Source organism: Geotrypetes seraphini, chromosome 4, assembly GCF_902459505.1.
Source record: "Geotrypetes seraphini chromosome 4, aGeoSer1.1, whole genome shotgun sequence".
Lineage (NCBI taxonomy): Eukaryota > Metazoa > Chordata > Amphibia > Gymnophiona > Dermophiidae > Geotrypetes > Geotrypetes seraphini.
The window spans coordinates 89890860-89908333 of record NC_047087.1 but is presented as its reverse complement, the minus strand read 5'-3'; the positions used below and the strand labels follow the sequence as shown (position 1 = coordinate 89908333).

Sequence of the window (17474 nt, the reverse complement as noted above, 5' to 3'; positions counted from 1 at the left end):
TGTTTTCCCCTATAACAGCCTCTGGAAGAGCGTTCCAGTTTTCTACCACTCTCTGGGTGAAGAAGAACATCCTTACGTTTGTACGGAATCTATCCCCTTTCAACTTTAGGGAGTGCCCTCTCGTTCTCCCTACCTTGGAGAGGGTGAATAACCTGTCCTTATCTACTAAGTCTATTCCCTTCAGTACCTTGAATATTTCGATCATGCCCCATCTCAATCATCTCTGTTGAAGGTATGTTGCTGACAATCAACACAAAATCAAAAATGAAAGATCGTAGTAAGGCTGGTATACTTCATTACAAACTGACAAATTTTCCAGATAAATTGTTTATTTCAAAGTAGAAAGTAAATAGTATACAGAAAATCCCAACACACAAATCACATGTATTAAGTTGTACAAAGGCTACCAATCACTCTCCATACTGCTTGCTTCCTCCCAGTAAAGAATGCATGAATCAAGACAGGTGATAACTATTTGAGCAACTTGGAAGTTTAAGATGTGCATTTAATCCAATAAACAGAATAAGTTTGTGAGTGCAAATTTACACGAACTTTGGCCACTCCCCTTCACTACAGAAACTATCTGCCACAATTTGAAAGACTAGTACAGAGCAACAGCACCAGAGAATTAAAATAATTTTATGGGACTTAATATACAGCTTTTTCTGTGTGGTTACAATCAAAGTGGTGTACATATTTTAGACAGGTACTTATTTTGTACCTGGGGCAATGAAGTGCTAAGTGACTTGCCTAGCAGCTGTAGTGGGAATCAAACTCGCAACCTTAAACATGTTCTATCAGCTGAATTAAAAAAAAAACAACCCAAACCTCTTAACACTACAAATGAATGTATTTAAAGCCTCAAACCTGTGACCAAACTACCAATCAACTGTCCCTGGAATTTGGGGGCATTTTTCTTAACAGGAGAAAATCCTCCTACATCTCATTAATCTACTCTCTGACCTCTCTTTATGTGTCCATTTCTCAAAGTTGAGAATTGTGACCTCAAAGAGTTCAGTGAACTCGAGGGCACTTCCATAAAGAAAACGCAAACTAGTATTTCACCGATATGCTAGAAGGCTACTTTAAATTAATTTCCAGTTTAGGATATTTTATCCTGCTTTCTGGTTTTTCATCCATCCCAATTCTAAACTAAAAATTAAGCGACAAAAAATGCAATGTTCAGTTGTACCAAAGGACAGTTCATTAAACATCTGACATTAAAACTGTAGGATTACTAAAAGATTAACAGCTTCTTTTATAAAGCCGTGCTAGCGGCTGCTGCGCAGCAACAGCCCCGAAGCCCTTTAAATCTCTATATGCTTCGGGACCATTAGCGCAGCCGCTAGCGCAGCTTTGTAAAAGAGGCCGTAAGTGCCAAAAAAACTATATTTAATTTAAAACTGTACAAAAATTATAACAAATTAGGACATTGCATATTAAAACTATTTTATTCCTCATAAAACTGAGTATTGAGAGTACAAATGCTACTTTTTCAAATAAAACACTGTAAATTCTCTTCATCCGTATATGACGGAAATTCTGCAAACTACACAGAAAATATTTTGTTTTAATTACTTGCATAGGCTCATGCTAAGACCAGAATATTAAAAGCAGAAATGAGCTCAACCTATATTACTAATATTGGGAGGTAGGAGCTATACAGAGTGTGATTGATTAAATAGATAGAAGAAGATGCTCCTGGGAGTATATGCTTTGAAATAATATTTATATGAATATGTTTTACTTAAGGTATGTACATATAATACAATTTATTTAAAAAAGTAGAATAGCTATAAAATACAAATATAGCCAACTTATATGTAGGCAAAATTACTCTGACTATGCTGCTCACATTATAAATTTTAAGTTTGCATACAAAATTTACTCCAGATATGAGGTACTCAGTATGTAAAAGCATTATCATAAAACAAAAATCTTGGTCTCTCTCAGGTATTTCCATTTCTCACACAGAACTTCTAGAAGTCATCTAGCAAATGTTAACAAAATCTTGCCACATATACTCAGTGTTATGGTCCATATCCAGGTGATATTAACTACAAAACACTTGAAGCTAGGAATGCTCCTACTAGCCATATCTGAAAAGATAAGGTGGAAAAAATAATGGTACATCTAATTCAGCTCAAAGTAAAAAGTGAAACAACCTATACTGCTATGTAGGGGTCTTAAAATATCCTCTGTACTCTATAAAGAGATTATGTACTTACCCTGGTAAGCTCTTTTCCAGTACATAGGTGAGGCATTCTAGACAACAGGGTTATTTCCCCATACTCGCATGCTGTAGAAGGAATCCTCTCCGGATTTTTCACTCTGCCTCCAGTGTACTTCACAGACCAGTTTAATGCCCTCTACAGTCAGTACCCAAGCACTGAGAGGCACCCACATATATGAAGTAGAGGCACCTAACAGGCTAAATCACTGTTCTGCTCAAATATAACTAAACAGTACCCTTAACCACAAAAGCAGGCTTCAAAGGAGCTCAGAAACTATTCCCCAACAAGTTGAATATATGTACAAATTCTTCTCCATCTCAAAGGGCTGACAGGCTTCCAAGAACCAGATTGGAGAAGCATAAATAGGCTGAAAGCTGTATGCAAGCACAGCAAGGACAGGGCAGGGAGTCTAGAAGTCTCACCTATCTCCTATCTACTGGAAAAGAGCTTACCAGGGTAAGTACATGATCTCTTTTTCCACTGCAATAGGTGAGACATTCTAGACAATAGGGACGTACCAAAGCTGTCTCCCACACAGTCAGGGTGGGCTTGCTGTGCCAGCCCTTAAGACCGAGGAACCAAAGGCAGAGTCCTATCTTGCAGCAACATCCACTCTATAGAATTTGGCAAATGTGTGAAGAGAAGACCATGTTGCTGCCCTGTAAATCTCTTCAGGAGGAAGAGATCTAACTTTGGCCCATGAAGCTGCACACTCAAGGTAGAATGCGCCTTGACACAAACAGGAGACTGATTCCCAGAAAGAATGTAGACTGACGAAATGGCTCTACGGAACCATCTGGAGATTGTGGCCGCAGAAGCAGGGGCATCCTGCTTAATCGAACGAGTCAGCACAAACAGATGGTCATAGACACAAAACTCGTTAGTGACCTCCAAATAACGCAGGAGAACCCTGCTCACGTCTAGTTTCTTCAACAGGCGATCCTGTTCTGGAACCTTTTGGCTGAAAGGCAGGCAAACACTTCTTGATTGATATGGAAAACCGAAATAACCTTCAGCAAAAAGGAAGGAACTGTCCACAGAGAAACCCCCGCCTCCAAAATTCAGAGAAAGGGGTCTCGACAAGACACCAGCAGTTCTGAAACCCTACATGCAGAAATAATGGTGATCAGAAAAACAGTCTTGATCGTCAAGTCTAAGAGGGAAGCTCAAGTCTGAAGAGGCTCAAAGGGAGCTTTGGTAAAACTAGACAGCACTAAGTTAAGGTCCCAGGCTGGGAAAGGATGTTTAACCGGCACCTGACACAAAGAGCCCCTTTCAAGAAACGAGTGACATCAGGATGCGACACCAAAGAGAACCAACTGTCCCAGGATCTAAAACAAGACAGTCTGACCACCTGGACCCACAGAGACGCCACAATGAGGCCTTTATCCAAACCAGCCTGAAGAAAGGCAAGAATTCCTGAGACCAGAGCCGAACAAGGGTCCACCTGGTCTTAGGCACACCAATTTTGCAAAGGCCTTCCATGCTTTAGCATAGGCCGACACCATGGATGACTTCTGAGACTTGAGCAGAACATCCTTTATGCTCTAAGGCTGCGTGTTCAAGAGCTATGCAATAAGAGCAAAGCGACCCAGATCTTCCATGGCCACCCGACCCTGAGAAAGAAGGTCCAGATAGACGATTAGGCACAGGCTGTGACCCACACGCAGATGCATCATATCTACGTACCATAGTCTTTGAGGCTAATCTGGAGCCACCAGAATAATGCAATCCTCCGAATGACATGGCCAATCATGGACCAAGGAGGAAAGATGTACAGAAAGACTCCCGGAGGACACGGTTGCATCAGAACATCGAGCCCCTCACTTCCTGGCTCAGATCTTCGACTGAAGAAGCGTTTTGCCTTCTCATTTCTTGCCATGACCATGAGGTCAACACAGGGGTGCCACAGCACCCCCTCCCAATTGCTTGAAACGCCTCTCAGGACAGGCCCCACTCACCCGGATCCAGAGTCTGTCTGCTGAGGAAGTCTGCTTGAATGTTGTCCACTCCTTCCACATGCGCTGCCATCAGTGCCAGGAGATGACGTTCTGCAGGCGGGCTTCCTGAGCCACAGGAGTACTCTTGGTTCCTCCCTGGCAAATGACATAGGCTACTGCCGTCGCATTGTCGGAAAAGACCCTGACCGCTTGGCCCTCCTGGATCTTCTGCAATCTCATCAGACGAATGGCCCAGAGATCTAGCTGGTTAATTGACCGCTTTCTCTGTCGGAGCCCAACACCCCTGTATAGGACAATGATTGCCGTGAACTCCCCAGCCCCAAAGGCAGGCATCCGTCATTACCACAATCCAGGAGGCAATATGGAGCGGAATGCCCTTGCAGAGCAATTGGGGAGAAGCCACCAGGCCATGCTCGCTCGGGCCGCCAAAGTCCATGGCAGGCATATCTGCAAAGCATCTTGATGGGGTGCCCAGCATGTTGAAGAGGGCGTATGTGCTCTTTTGCCCAAGGGACTACATCCAGCGTGGGCACCATGGATCCCAGAACTTGAAGGTAATCCCACGCCGACTTCTCCAAAAGAGCAGAAATCTGGACACACAGTTTCTGCCTAAGAGCCATAGCCAGGTAGTCATGGCCCATAGCCCTATCAAAGAGAACTCCTCGGTATTCCAGCAACCATGAGGGCGTCAGATGGCTCTTCCTGAAGTTGACAATCCAGCCAAGGTCTTCCTGCACCTGCTCCACTGTATGTTGTCCCTTAGCTAATGAGGGAGCCCTGATCAACCAGTCGTTTAGATAAGGGTGAACTAGCAACCCTATCTTCCTGTGGTAAGCTGCAACTACCACCATCACCTTGGTGAAAATCTGAGGCACTGTTGCCAGCCCAAAGGGCACGGCTGAGAATTGGCAATGCTGTCCAAGAACATGAAACTGCAGAAACTTGCAATGGGCTGGAAATATGGAAATGTGTATGTATGCCTCTAAGATCTAGGGAGGCCAGGAATTTCACTGGAGCCACTGCTGTAATGACCGACCGCATGGTCTTTGGGTGACGGTCCATTACCAAATCCATGAGGTCATCCAGGCCTTTGCCAAGTAATAACTTCCCCATAAAAGGCAGCCTGCTAAAGTTGCCTTAGAAGTGGAATCACCAGCCCACTGCCTGACCCAGAGCATTTGGCAAGCTGAAATGGAATACGCTAACACTTTGGCTAGCACTTTCAAAAAGTCATATAAGGCATCCACCATGTAATCTGTCCCAGCCGAGACAGGTGCTTGCAACAAAAAAGACGTCGCCACAGCAGCTTTGATGCCTAAATTGGCATTTCAAAAAGTGTCCCGAGGACCACATCCACATGGCGGTCCTGCATATCTTTCAACACAAATCCCCCAACACTAGGAAGAGAGGTACACTTAGTCACTTGTGCCACCAAGGAATCTATCCTGGGCTGCCCTAAAAGCTGCTGATCTTCCAGTGTCAGCAGCTACAAGCAGGACATAGCTCTAGCACTCTTCAAAGGACCTTCTGGAGTGTCAATCTGCTCAGAGACAATAAAACTCATCCTGATGCCAGGGAAAGGTCGCAGATTGCAACCGCATACTACAAAGCCAGGGAGAGTAAGAAGTAGACGGAACCAGCTGAGTCACTAAGTTCAATTCCTGCAAAGATTCAGCAATAAGATCAGGCAGAGCCGCAAACTCAAATAAGTAGGATCATCACCAAGACCCCAAGCCCCCCATGGGATCTGCGGATCCAGCACACAAGTCCGGATCCCCTGATCTGGGAAGGGCTGAACTATCAAAAAATGGATCAGAGAGGTCAGGATCAACGTCTGGATCCCCCAGAATATGAGCAGTTAGAGCAATAGCCGGAAAGGGCAGAGGCGAGGACTTCCCCAAGGGTACCACACCATCCAAAGATGCCTTGGGGGAGGGGGGAATGGATGGAAATCGCCCAGCAGCAGAACATTTACTTTGAAATTCTGACCACAAAAACTGGATAAAGTCAGAGAAAGTATCTGGCCCCTGGGGCATAGAGTCACCTTAACTTAAATTTGCGCTTCTTAGGCTGTGGATGGTCTGCAGCCTGGCTGACCAAAGAACCAGCTGTGCCAAGCCCCGAAAGCTATTGAGGCCGCCCCAATGGGCTAGCCAAACGTTTAATCACCTGCTTCTGTGAGGGGTAGCTGAGCTGGTTGCTACAACCGCCCCCCAGCTGTGCCACATGGCCAGTGGTGCAAGGACGCTCCAAAAACACTAATCTGTGCAAACCTGGCATGAATTCAAATGAGGAGACCCTGAGAACTCCATTCCAGCAGTTTTCCAAGCTAAAAATAAATTTTTTAAGAAGAAGGGAGAAGAAAAAAAAGATTGCTAAAAATTCAAGATGGTTGCCGGTACCAAATTTGTGTCAAAAATATAATATTTTTTACACTACCCAAAACTTAAAACTGGCGATTTTAGGATTTTTCAGAGGAACACTTAGAAACACAGAAAAACCCTAATTTTAAACTTTCCCCGACTTCTCTCACAGGCTGTCAGTTGAGTTACTCACTGTGACCTTATACACTGGGCTGCACCTGCTTCCAGCTCTCTTTGGTAGCTGGAGAAGAATTTACTGCCACAATGCTGGGAATGGTCTCTCAAAGCTGATCTTTGGTCTGCCGGTCAGACTCCACTGTCTGATTATGCCTCCACCCCTGTGGACCACCAGATGCGCACCAGGATGGGTGGAGGTGCAAAAATGCAGCCAGCACGCTCTGTAACACTGCTGAGTCCCCTAAGTGTGCCTAACAGTCTGCGCTTGACCCCTGCTTAACAGAATGTGAGACTACTTCAGGGACGGCTCTGAGCTCCAATGAAAACTATGCAGGTTGGCTAACAGGTACCCAAAGGTAGCCTGTCAGCTACAGACCGAAGTCTGTGAATTCTCAAGCAGGCAGAACTCCAAATTTGCTTCAAATGTAAAAATAACCGCAAAGGGGACGAAACTACGTCAAATTTAAAACAATAAAATGAGGAGAGCAGAACACACACAGCTGCAGTCATGCATGCAGAAGGAAAAAAGACTGTAGAGGGCGCTAAACTGGTCTGTGAAGTACACTGGAGGCAGAGTGTAAAATCTGGAGTGGATTCCTTCTACAGCATGCAAGTATGGGGAAATAATCCTATTGTCTAGATGTCTCATCTATTGCATTGGAAATAGTTATGAGTAATCTTTTTTTTAAGTATAAGACAATGACTCCCAAACTGAATTCCACACGCAAAGAGGTCAACGTGCTTCAGCTGCCAACACTGGCACTCACACATGCTCAGTTCAACTGCATGAACTGAGCATACACAGGAGGGCCAGTAAATGAATGAAGCGTGCTGATGACTTCCTTGCTACTCAGGGCAGCATTCAACTAAACTAAAGCAAAGGCAGACTTCTCCAAAGCAGCACAAGGTAGTTGAAGAAAGAAGAAAGATGCTGGATCAACGGTGCAGCTGGAGGGGCTGGGATCTGAGAGAAGGGGATATGTCAAATCGAGAGGAGTGGTGAGAGGGAGGGAAAGAAGAGATAGGGAGAGACCTCAAATGTTGGACTAAGGGGGAGGTGTCTGGAGGGAAAACAAATGGGCCTGGGGGGAAGGTGGCCGCCTTCAATATTTGAAAATAAGATTATAGAGGTTGTCATAGTAAAACAAAACAAACAAACTGACATCACTGGTATAAGAGATAACCAGGATACATAAAAGTAAGCTTATAAAAAAAGATTGGTTAATACTATTTGTGGGATTACCTATTATCTGCAGTGCTCTGATAGATGCAAACTAATTTGCTAATATAAAGCAAACATTTCCAGTACAAGATCACACAAATAGAATTAATTTCTTTCAAAGTTTAGGTTCCTGGTTGAACATTTATATAATTCAGCATTGTAATGCCCATGCTAAAATTCAAAGCGATGTTAATTGGGGGGAAATATTATATGTGCTACAGAAACATGTTTACAATATCACAGTACACCTCTCTCTCCTGCCAAATTCTGGTTAAACTTGGAAACCATCCAAATAAGAAGCAGAACCAGGATTCCTCTTGCCGGTGTAGCTTAGTTTTCTTGATACACTGAAGGAGAACACAATTGTAAAGTTTAGACCCTCACAAAACAGTCAACATGAAAGAAAACATACATTAGTTATTTTGATTCATACCTCTCAGCTTCGAGTATAACAATTCAGTTTTACAAAACTAAGTCACAAAATGTTTCACAATTATTCAAGGGATAAGATGCAATACCATATTTATGGGGTGCTGATTTTATGTTTTTACTGATAAATACCCAATAAAACACTCCTGATACAAAAATATAGAAAGGAAAAATTAGGTTCTTACCTGCTAATTTTCTATAAATCTCTCCAGACTGACAGGTTTATGCTCCTCTGCCAACAAGAAATGGATATCATCAGAAAGAGACAACTGTTGACTGCACAAAAGACCCCTAAAGGAGGACAAGACTGCCACCTGAACCCTCAGGGAGGACCAGGCAAGGCCATGCTCCAGGATGTCTTGCAAAAACTCCAAGATGTGTGGCAGGGACACATGCAAGGGAACAACCGCCCAATTGGAACACCAGGCCTCGAAGAGGCATCAAATGCACACATAAGCTCGAGATGTCAAAAAATGGTGAGATCTCAAAAAAGCAGAAACCGTTCTTGCTTAGGTGTTCCTGTTCAAGAGCCAAGACGTAAGACAAAAGGGACCCAGATCGAACACAGAAATGGAACCTTGAGTCAGCAGATCACTCGAGAGGGGCAGAGGAAGGGGGTCTGCCACAAATAGATGAACCAGATCCTCATACCATGGGCGCCTGGGCTAATTCAGAGCCACCAGGATCACCCGGCCCGTGTCACAATTTAAAGAACTCTGCCTACTAGAGGCCACTAGAGGAAAGACAGGCTGCTTGTTGGTCATTCTTATACCAGAACATCCAGTCCCTCCGCCTGACAATCCCTGCGTTGAGTGAAGAACTACCATGCCTTGATGTTGAATCACATAGCCATGAGATCCATCATCGGGCGACCCCATGAGTGAACTATCAGGTCAAAGATCTCCATCCCAAGGCACCACACACTGGGATCCAGAATATGATGGCTGAGGAAATCCAGCTGGACATCGTTCATCTCTGCTATGTGGAAAGCTGAGATGTCCAGAAGTTGAGCTTCTGCCCACTCCATGAGCAGAGCTGCTTCCTGTGCTACTAGACAACTCTTGGTTCCCCCCCCCAACGATTGACTTAAGCCACTGCCATGGCATTGTCGGAGAACACCCGCACTGCTTTGCCCTCCAGCAATGACTGGAAAGCTGCTAACGCCAACCAAATAGCCCTGGTCTCCAGAACGTTGATCGATCAGGCCTCCACTGGCGACCAGATGCCCTGAGCTGAACGACTGAGACACTGGGCTCCCCAGCCGATGAGACTGGCATCCGTAAGAAGAAATGACCACTAGGTCAGATTCAGACTCGCCACCTGAACCAGATTGGAAGACTGAAGCCACCAGTGCAGGCTGCGACAAACGATCTCATGAAGAGGAACCAGAGAGTCCAGCTTGTGAACTTGCGGAGACCACAGCTGAAGAGCATACTGCAGGGGGCGCATATGAGCCCGAGCCTACCAGACCACCTCCAAGGAGGCCGCCATCGACCCGACATGATGAAACTCCTGCACCTGGGGACGAGAACCCAGCAAGGAGCTAATTTGCAACTGTAACTTCTGCAATTGGGAAGAAGCACTCTCCCCAGAGTGGTGTCAAACAGAACTCCGATATACTCCAATCATTGAGACGGAGTCAATCGACTCTTAGAAAGGTTGACAATCCAGCCCAATGACGGTAGCAACGCCACGACAAGGGCCATGACTCTGGAGCTCTCCTGCAAGGACTTCACAAAAATCAACCGGTCATCCAGATAAAGATGCCCTCCTTGCACAAGGCCACCGCCACCACCACCATAATCTTGGTGAATGTATGCGGGGCCATAGCTAGACCAAACAGAAGAGCACAGAATTGATAATGCTTTCCCAAAATTGCAAAGCGAAGGAATCGCTGAAGGGAGTCCCGAATGCGAATATGAAGATAGGCCTCAGTCAGGTCGAGAGAAGTCAGAAATTCCCTGGGCTGTACTGCTAAAATCATGGACTTCAGGGTCTCCATGGGAAAGGAAGGGACCCGAAGTGCCATGTTTACATCTTTCATATCCAGAATTGGACAAAGACTCCTTTTTCTTGGGCACTACAAAGTAAATGGAGTACCTCCCAGTGCGAATCGCTGAAGGAGGCACAGGAACCACTGCCTTGAGCTCTATCATCTTCTAAAGAGTCTGACAAACACCCGCTTCTTCCAAGAGGCTTGACAAGGAGAAGAGAGAAAAAGATCTGGAAAGGGCCGGTCGAACTTGAGAGCATACCCATCTTGAATCACTTGCAGGACCTACTGATCCATTGTGATCTTGGTTCACCCCCACCCCCAGTAAAACTCCTGTAAGTGGGCACCCCTCCTGAACTGGGGGAAGGACCCAAGCTCCATCATTGGGCAGGGCAAGCGGCAGAGTAGAGGGGTCCCAGCCTCCCTAGTGAACACCCCAAAAGGACTGCATTCACTGGAAGAAACGACTGCGAAAGCAAGCCCCTGCTGAAGGTACTTGACTAGGTCTATACCGGCGAAACTCCTGAAGATGACCTCGACCCAGGCCCCCTATAGCTGACTGGTTTGGTTTGTCCTTTGGTAAGTGGGGCACCTTGCAATCTGCCAAACTCTGAACCAGACTGTCTAATTCCTCTCCAAAGAGAAAAGAACCTAAAAAGAGAAGCTTACTAAGCTTGGATTTGGAGGCTGCATCTGCTGACCAACCACAGAGCCATAAAGTACATCTAGGAGCCATCCCAAAGGACACAGATTTAGCCGAAGCATGCAAAGTCATACATGGCGTCTGAAAGAAGAGCCCAGGTGAATCTTAGCCACCTTCTGATTCACCAGCAACCAGTTATTAGACTCCTGATCCAACACATGCTTGGCCCAGCGGAAACAGGCCCTGGCCACCAGAAATCGTTGCCTGGACCGCCAGAGCCACTACATTAGAAGAGACTCCATCCTCCAGTACTATGGGTCCCTCAGGGCCGAACCCCCTTCCACCAGAACAGTATGCTTCTTGACAATGCCTGGAACCACAGCATCCACAACTGGAAACCTAAAAGAATTCTTAGGCTCAGAAATAGGATAAAGCCAAGACAAGGACCGTACCAGCCGAAAAGTGGCATCTGGAGTCTTCCAATGAGCATGCACTATTTCCCAAAAATCCTGTTGCATGGGAAAGGAATGGGAAGCTGTCCAAATCCCCTTAAGCAGTGGATCCACCACCTGCAGAACCTCTTTGGTGACTTCCTCAAAATGCAAAATAGAAGATACCTGAATAATAAGCTCCTAGAACTCTTCCTGATGAAAAATGCCCACAACGGATGAATCCTCCCCTGCAGGTGGCTCAGAAACCCACCTGCTTCCCCCCTGGAGGGTCCTGCAGGTCCCCAGAGAGACCCATGTCCTCATCATGAGACAAAACTTTGTCCAGGAACACATCGACTTCCCAAGAAACAGCCCCTTAGGTGGAGGAGGCAGAGGAGGTGCAGGTGCTGACAAAGGCGACCCTCCTGGACGAGGCCAAAGCCACCGAAGAGGAGATAAGATCACCAGTCGTGTGCATGCAATACGCCTAGTACATGGTGAGAACAAAATCCAGGGAAAAAACCATGGGCGGGACAGAATCACACTCCCCAGCAGAGGAAGAGGCCTGCAAGACCTGTTCCTGCCTCTCCAATCTAGGCAGAGGAGACAGTCAAGCAGAGCTTCGCGCCAAAGAAGACAAGCCCGCCGAAAAAGGCATTCCCAAGGTCAAGGGCACTGAAGAGGCCTGAAAAAACAAAGCTGCAGTACGAGAATGCCCAGAAAAACCTGATGCACCACTAAGGGAATCCCCAGTACCTTCAGCAGTAAGGGAAGTCCATTCTTCCTCCCCGCCAGCAGCTGAGGAGTCCCCAGCACTGTCAGCAATTAGGGAACTATGGGCAGTCCTGTGCTTTCCGGTTTGGATCTTCAACCATAAAAGTGTCGCCTTCATGTTCGTGGCTGCGTCTATGAGCTCCATCTCTGTTCTTTCCTAACACTGCACAAAGAAGATGAATGCTCTTTGGGACAGGGACCTCTTCCCTGGATCCAATCTGTTGGCTGAGAAAGTCAGCCTGGATGTTCTCATTCCTGCCACACTGTGGAGAGCTCCAGAAAGCGAGCATCCGCCCATCTGTCCCTCCAGGCATAATGTGGCACTTCTGGTGCCTCCTTGACTGTTCACAATAGCTACTGTGGTGGTGTTGTCAGAAAATACTAACTGCCTTTCCTACTGGGGAAGTCTCCAATGTATTCAATGCCAATACGAATGACTGTCAATTCCAGATGATTTATAGACCACTTGCTCTCTAATGGTGTCTACTGGTCCTGGAGCAGGTGACCATAGTAATGGAACCCCCCCCGCCCCACAGCTGTGCAGGCTGCCATCTGTCATGAGAGTCACCTATGATCTGGAGAGGCAAGCCCTTTGATAAGGAATGTCTCTGTAGTCACCAATCTAAGTTGTTCTCTGTCTCCCATGACCAGGGGAGCTGCAACTTAAGAGAATGCTATTATAGGAACCACCCCACCCCACCGAGACTGTCGTTACGGGAACTCCAGGTTGTTACATAGGGGCCCCACAGCCTGTACTCAAGCCTTTGATAAATCAGCAGGCGAATAAGCTCCCAGGGGCATGGACCCAGAGCTCTTGATGGATCACAAAGCAGGCTGGCTCCACAGGTTCTCTAAGAGATTGGCCTGCGAGCAGAAGCCCTCTTTGTGAGTCTGCACCCTTTCCCCGGTGGAGTAAGCCCAAGTAAAGGGACCTCTGGGTACCAAAGCTACGCAGGATAAAGAACCAACAGGCAAAAATACCCAAAAATAATAAAAGGAAGCAGAGCAGATCAGAACACACCTTTACTTGTAGAAGGAAAAACTGAAGATGGAGATATTATCCCCTGGTGAAGGGGAGGAGTTGAAAGGTATGAGCGACATCCTTCTGCAAAGTTTGTGACTAAACGAGGACAACAGCTTCACTATAGAATCCTATGTCTTTGCAACAGAACAGCTGATCAGGCATTAGACAGATTAAAAAGCTATATGATCCTGATACAAATGCTCTGTTTTGGAGGTCTGTATTTTGAAGGTAAGAACAAGAACTGGCACCGACATAACTTCAGATGGTAAACTAGATCTAATGAAGCTTATTACTGTACATCAGAAATACACATGGTAGTGACTGGACAAAAATGGAGGCCAGGGCAAGGGTTGCTAATTGTAGGCTCAAATTAACTCAAAAGAATGATGGATGTGGCATCCTCTATGCTTGATGTCCAGAGAAATTGCCCTTTTTGCCCACCCTTTCCAAGAGTCCTGCTTGTAATTATAACAAGTCTATGGCTTGTTTACATGTAAACACTTCCTAATACTTTTGTTTTCTGATAATTGATAGTCCCTTACTAAAATTAACATTTATTTCTCTGTGATGCCAGACCCACATGTATAATCCTTGGGCTGAATCAGCTGATTGGGTAATATACCAAGAACTAGATGAGCCCTATACAAAAAGTTACATCCTGATAGGGGAAAACCAATTTTAGACTTTCAAAAAAGTGACTCAAATAAGTTCTGGCTTCACTCATGCCACTGCTCTCTTCCAGAAGCTGCAGGTAAAAAACAAAACAAAAAATACCACTAGGTAAGCAGAAAGGAAGGGGACTGGATCAAATGGAAGAAAGATCCAATTAGGTTTTGAGAGGAAAGTCAGAAGGATGGGAGGAAGCCTGAAATCATATCTTTCACTTTAAAACGTTACCATAAGCACTTTAATGGAAATAGGTGTTAATGACTTATTAGGCATGTTCATATTTCTGCTGAGATCCTGGATAAAATCCTGCCACTCTACAAGATTTTCCTAAACCATTTCTTCATGTTTAGTACTTTAAAAGATTTGCATGTCACTTACCTTACACTGAAATCATGCATTCTTCTGGGAGATACATATTTGTTGCTAGAAGTATCAGTGATTACTAAGGAACAAAAGGAGTTTATTCTTACTTGTTAATTTATTTTCCTCGAGTCCTGATGCATATAATTAGCTTCATTCTTTCATTTGTCTCAATCCCCTCTCTTTTCCGTTTATCTTTCAGAGATGCCCCTTGGGATCAACCTGCATAGACAGCCCCACTTCCTCTTTTCTATCAATTATTGTATTTCCTTCTTGTTCCCGATCTCTGTCCCTTATTTCCAGCCCTATTTTCTCCTTTCCATACCTGTTAATTAGCATTATTGTACACTGCCTAGATGTCCTTTGATAGGCGGTATATCAAACACTAAATAAACCTGAAACTGTCTGAACTGGGGTGCACCTGCACCCCCTCCTCACAGAGGAAGGCGGTGATAGCCACCATAACCTAGTTAAAAGGTCCAAGGCACCATGGTTAGGCCAAATGGCATAGCCCTTATCTGGAAGTGGCTGCCCAACATACAGGTCTTGTTGGTGGTCTGGGCAAATGAAAATATAGAAATAGGCCTCTGAGATTCATGGAGGATAAGAATTTTCTTGGGCAGGCTGATGGAGCTATGGGGCAAACTCCCAACATGGCCACCCCTCTTGCATGGTTGAGATAGGCAGACCTGATGCCAGTAGCAACTGTGGCAACAAAGATTCAGCTGAAGCTATCCTGAACACCTCTGATAGCTCTGCCCCAATCAGGAAATATCAAACCAGCTGCACTTGAAAGATGATGGCTGTTATGCCACCAGCAAAGACATACTGCAAGTCCCTAAAAAACAGATACCCTTTCCCAGAATTACCCTCATGAGGGGAAGAGAGTTCACCTCTTGAATGCTTAAAACTACTGAAGCATAAAGGTCCCTTCTTCTGGAGCTCCTATGCTGAATTTTGATCTTTTGAAACTTTATGCAGCTGTCCCAGGCCAAATTGATTTTTTTAAAGAGGCAGTTCCAGAGAAGAGAGCACCAGCTAGAAGGGCACCCTCAGGGCCTGTGCCAGCCACCAAAGAGAACTGACCCACAGATGAGGACTCCTGGGCCCACAGGAGCAAAATTACCCAATTCAGATCCAGAAGAACATACGGGTCTTTTCCAGATAAGCCCCGCCACTAATGCAAAAAGTGCACGGGCGAAAACTTAAGCCACGCCACCTTATAAATTATTAAACTATTGAAGCCCTCCGAGGAAATTATTCACATGATTTGAATAATGACTCGGGGGGGGGGGGGTTTCAAGGGGGGGGCAGAGCCCCCCTTTGTATATCACTTTCCCCAAGTATTCACTTAGCATGGTGTTAGCTAAAACTGTGGCGGGGGTTAACTTTCTGGCGGGGCTTATCTGGAAAAGATCCGAACAAACAGCCCTAGGAGTTGATCACTAGAATGTCAGCTGTAGCATGGGTCTCTTGGGGTCAGGCAGCAAAAAATAAAAAAAAATGCTACTGTACAAGTCTAATCTCCTCCATCTGTTGAAGGTACAGAAATAGCTCCAAGGTGGTATCTGCTATGGTGATGTTACTGGAAACTGTTTCTCTACCTCTACCTACTGGTTGAGAAATATAACCCATTTGTTTGGAACTTGTCTAGCTGGAAGAAAAGGCAGATAACGTTAAACCAGTATTATCCATAAGTACAATCATACAGAAATACAGAATGTTCTCCAAAGCCTTATGGTTAATAAAAACATGATTTCAAAGTTCAAAACGGTATGAAAAAAAAAATATAAAAGCAGTCATAAAAATGGTAATGTTCATAGTGACCTTATCCACTTAAATATGTATTCCAAGAAAAATAAAATAGATCAGTTTTTTCTGCTAGAGTTTGATTATGCTGGATGAGTCACTTCTGTTAACAAATACATAGGAAGATTTTCAAAACTCACTGATAAAATCCGGCAAGTCAATATAGTATGAAGAATCACTGGAAAAGAGTGGAAGGAACTGTGCCTAGTGATTGCTCAGAAGAGCAATTGCTAAACACAGCTCCTCCCTCCAGTCAAAGCTGTTCTCCCTGCCCCGATCAGCTGAGCCACAGGTCCTGTTGGCTCAGCTGATTAACTGGCAAGGAGAGCAGCAGTAGAGAATGACACGGGGAAAAAATCTGTCCCCGTCACCGGACCATCGTCCCCTTCACTGCTCCGTCCCTGAATATGCCCCGTCCCCGCAGCATCTACCCTTCCCTCTCACCACCTCACTGCCTTCAGCGGCCTGAGAATCTCCCTCCCTCCCCCTTACCTTAAGGGAGGGAAGGCGCATGGTCACCAATTGCATGCGTGGCCCCTTCCCTCTCTCCCTACCACCGGCCAAATCTATCTCTCTCCCTCCCCCTTACCTTCACGGCGCTTTAGAAAAGAAAATGATGCCAGCAAAGCCTGCCTGTGCTACCCTGCAGTCGCGTGTGTGTGGACGGAAGCTTCTCCTCTGACAATTGTCATTTTATAAACACAAATACAACAGAGCAAGGTTCAACAAAACCCATCTCCCCTCCCTTTCACAAATATCCCCTTCACTATTGTGAAAACTGAACAAACCAAATTACTACAGAATGCTACTTAGAAAAATCAAGCTAACAGAATACTTTAGTCACACATGGCAAGAATAATGTTAGGGGAGTGCAACTAGGGCAACTGCCCCCTGGTCAGAGAGAGAGAGCCCTAAGCCAGCTGGAAGCTAAAGAAGTACAGCCTGGACTTTGCGGTCCCCAGTTATGTCTAATACCAGCTCTAGCAGGATACATATTTCAAACTTGAAATATTCTAATCACAAAATATAAAATAAATTTATTTTTTTTCTTTTTGTTGTCTGGTAATTTTATTCTTCAAATCATATTGGTCTCAGGCTTTAGTTTTAGGTTCTTTCTGTCTTCATCGTGGCATGGCTGGCTCCTGAAGGTAAAATAGGCACAAGAGGAGCTGGGGAGAAGATGCCGAGTCTGACACGGGTGCAATTTTTTTTAACCACAGGAGTAAAACTTTTCACCACTCCCCCGGGACGGTAAAAGGTCTTGTCCACATTCCCGCGAGGTGGTGAAAGGTCTTGTCCCCATTCCTGTGGTAAACCAGTTGCAAATGTCTACATTCCTGCGGATTTACTGTGGTGACCCACGGTTTACCGCGGTAAACGGTCCC

At 45.4% G+C, this 17474-nt stretch overlaps 1 protein-coding gene across 2 annotated transcripts in view; it reads right to left on the bottom strand.

Annotated features, from left to right (window-relative positions):
• Positions 1-2322: 2322 nt before the first annotated feature.
• LOC117360019 overlaps positions 2323-17474 on the bottom strand; it is a 109858-nt gene continuing 94706 nt past the window's right edge. For both annotated transcript variants that reach the window (XM_033943562.1, XM_033943563.1), the window contains 2 exons: positions 14299-14362; positions 2323-8304 (listed from right to left, as the gene is read on the bottom strand). In XM_033943562.1, coding sequence (XP_033799453.1) covers positions 8229-8304; positions 14299-14362 — 140 coding nt within the window. In that variant the 3' untranslated portion in view covers positions 2323-8228. The remainder of the gene's footprint in view (positions 8305-14298; positions 14363-17474) is intronic.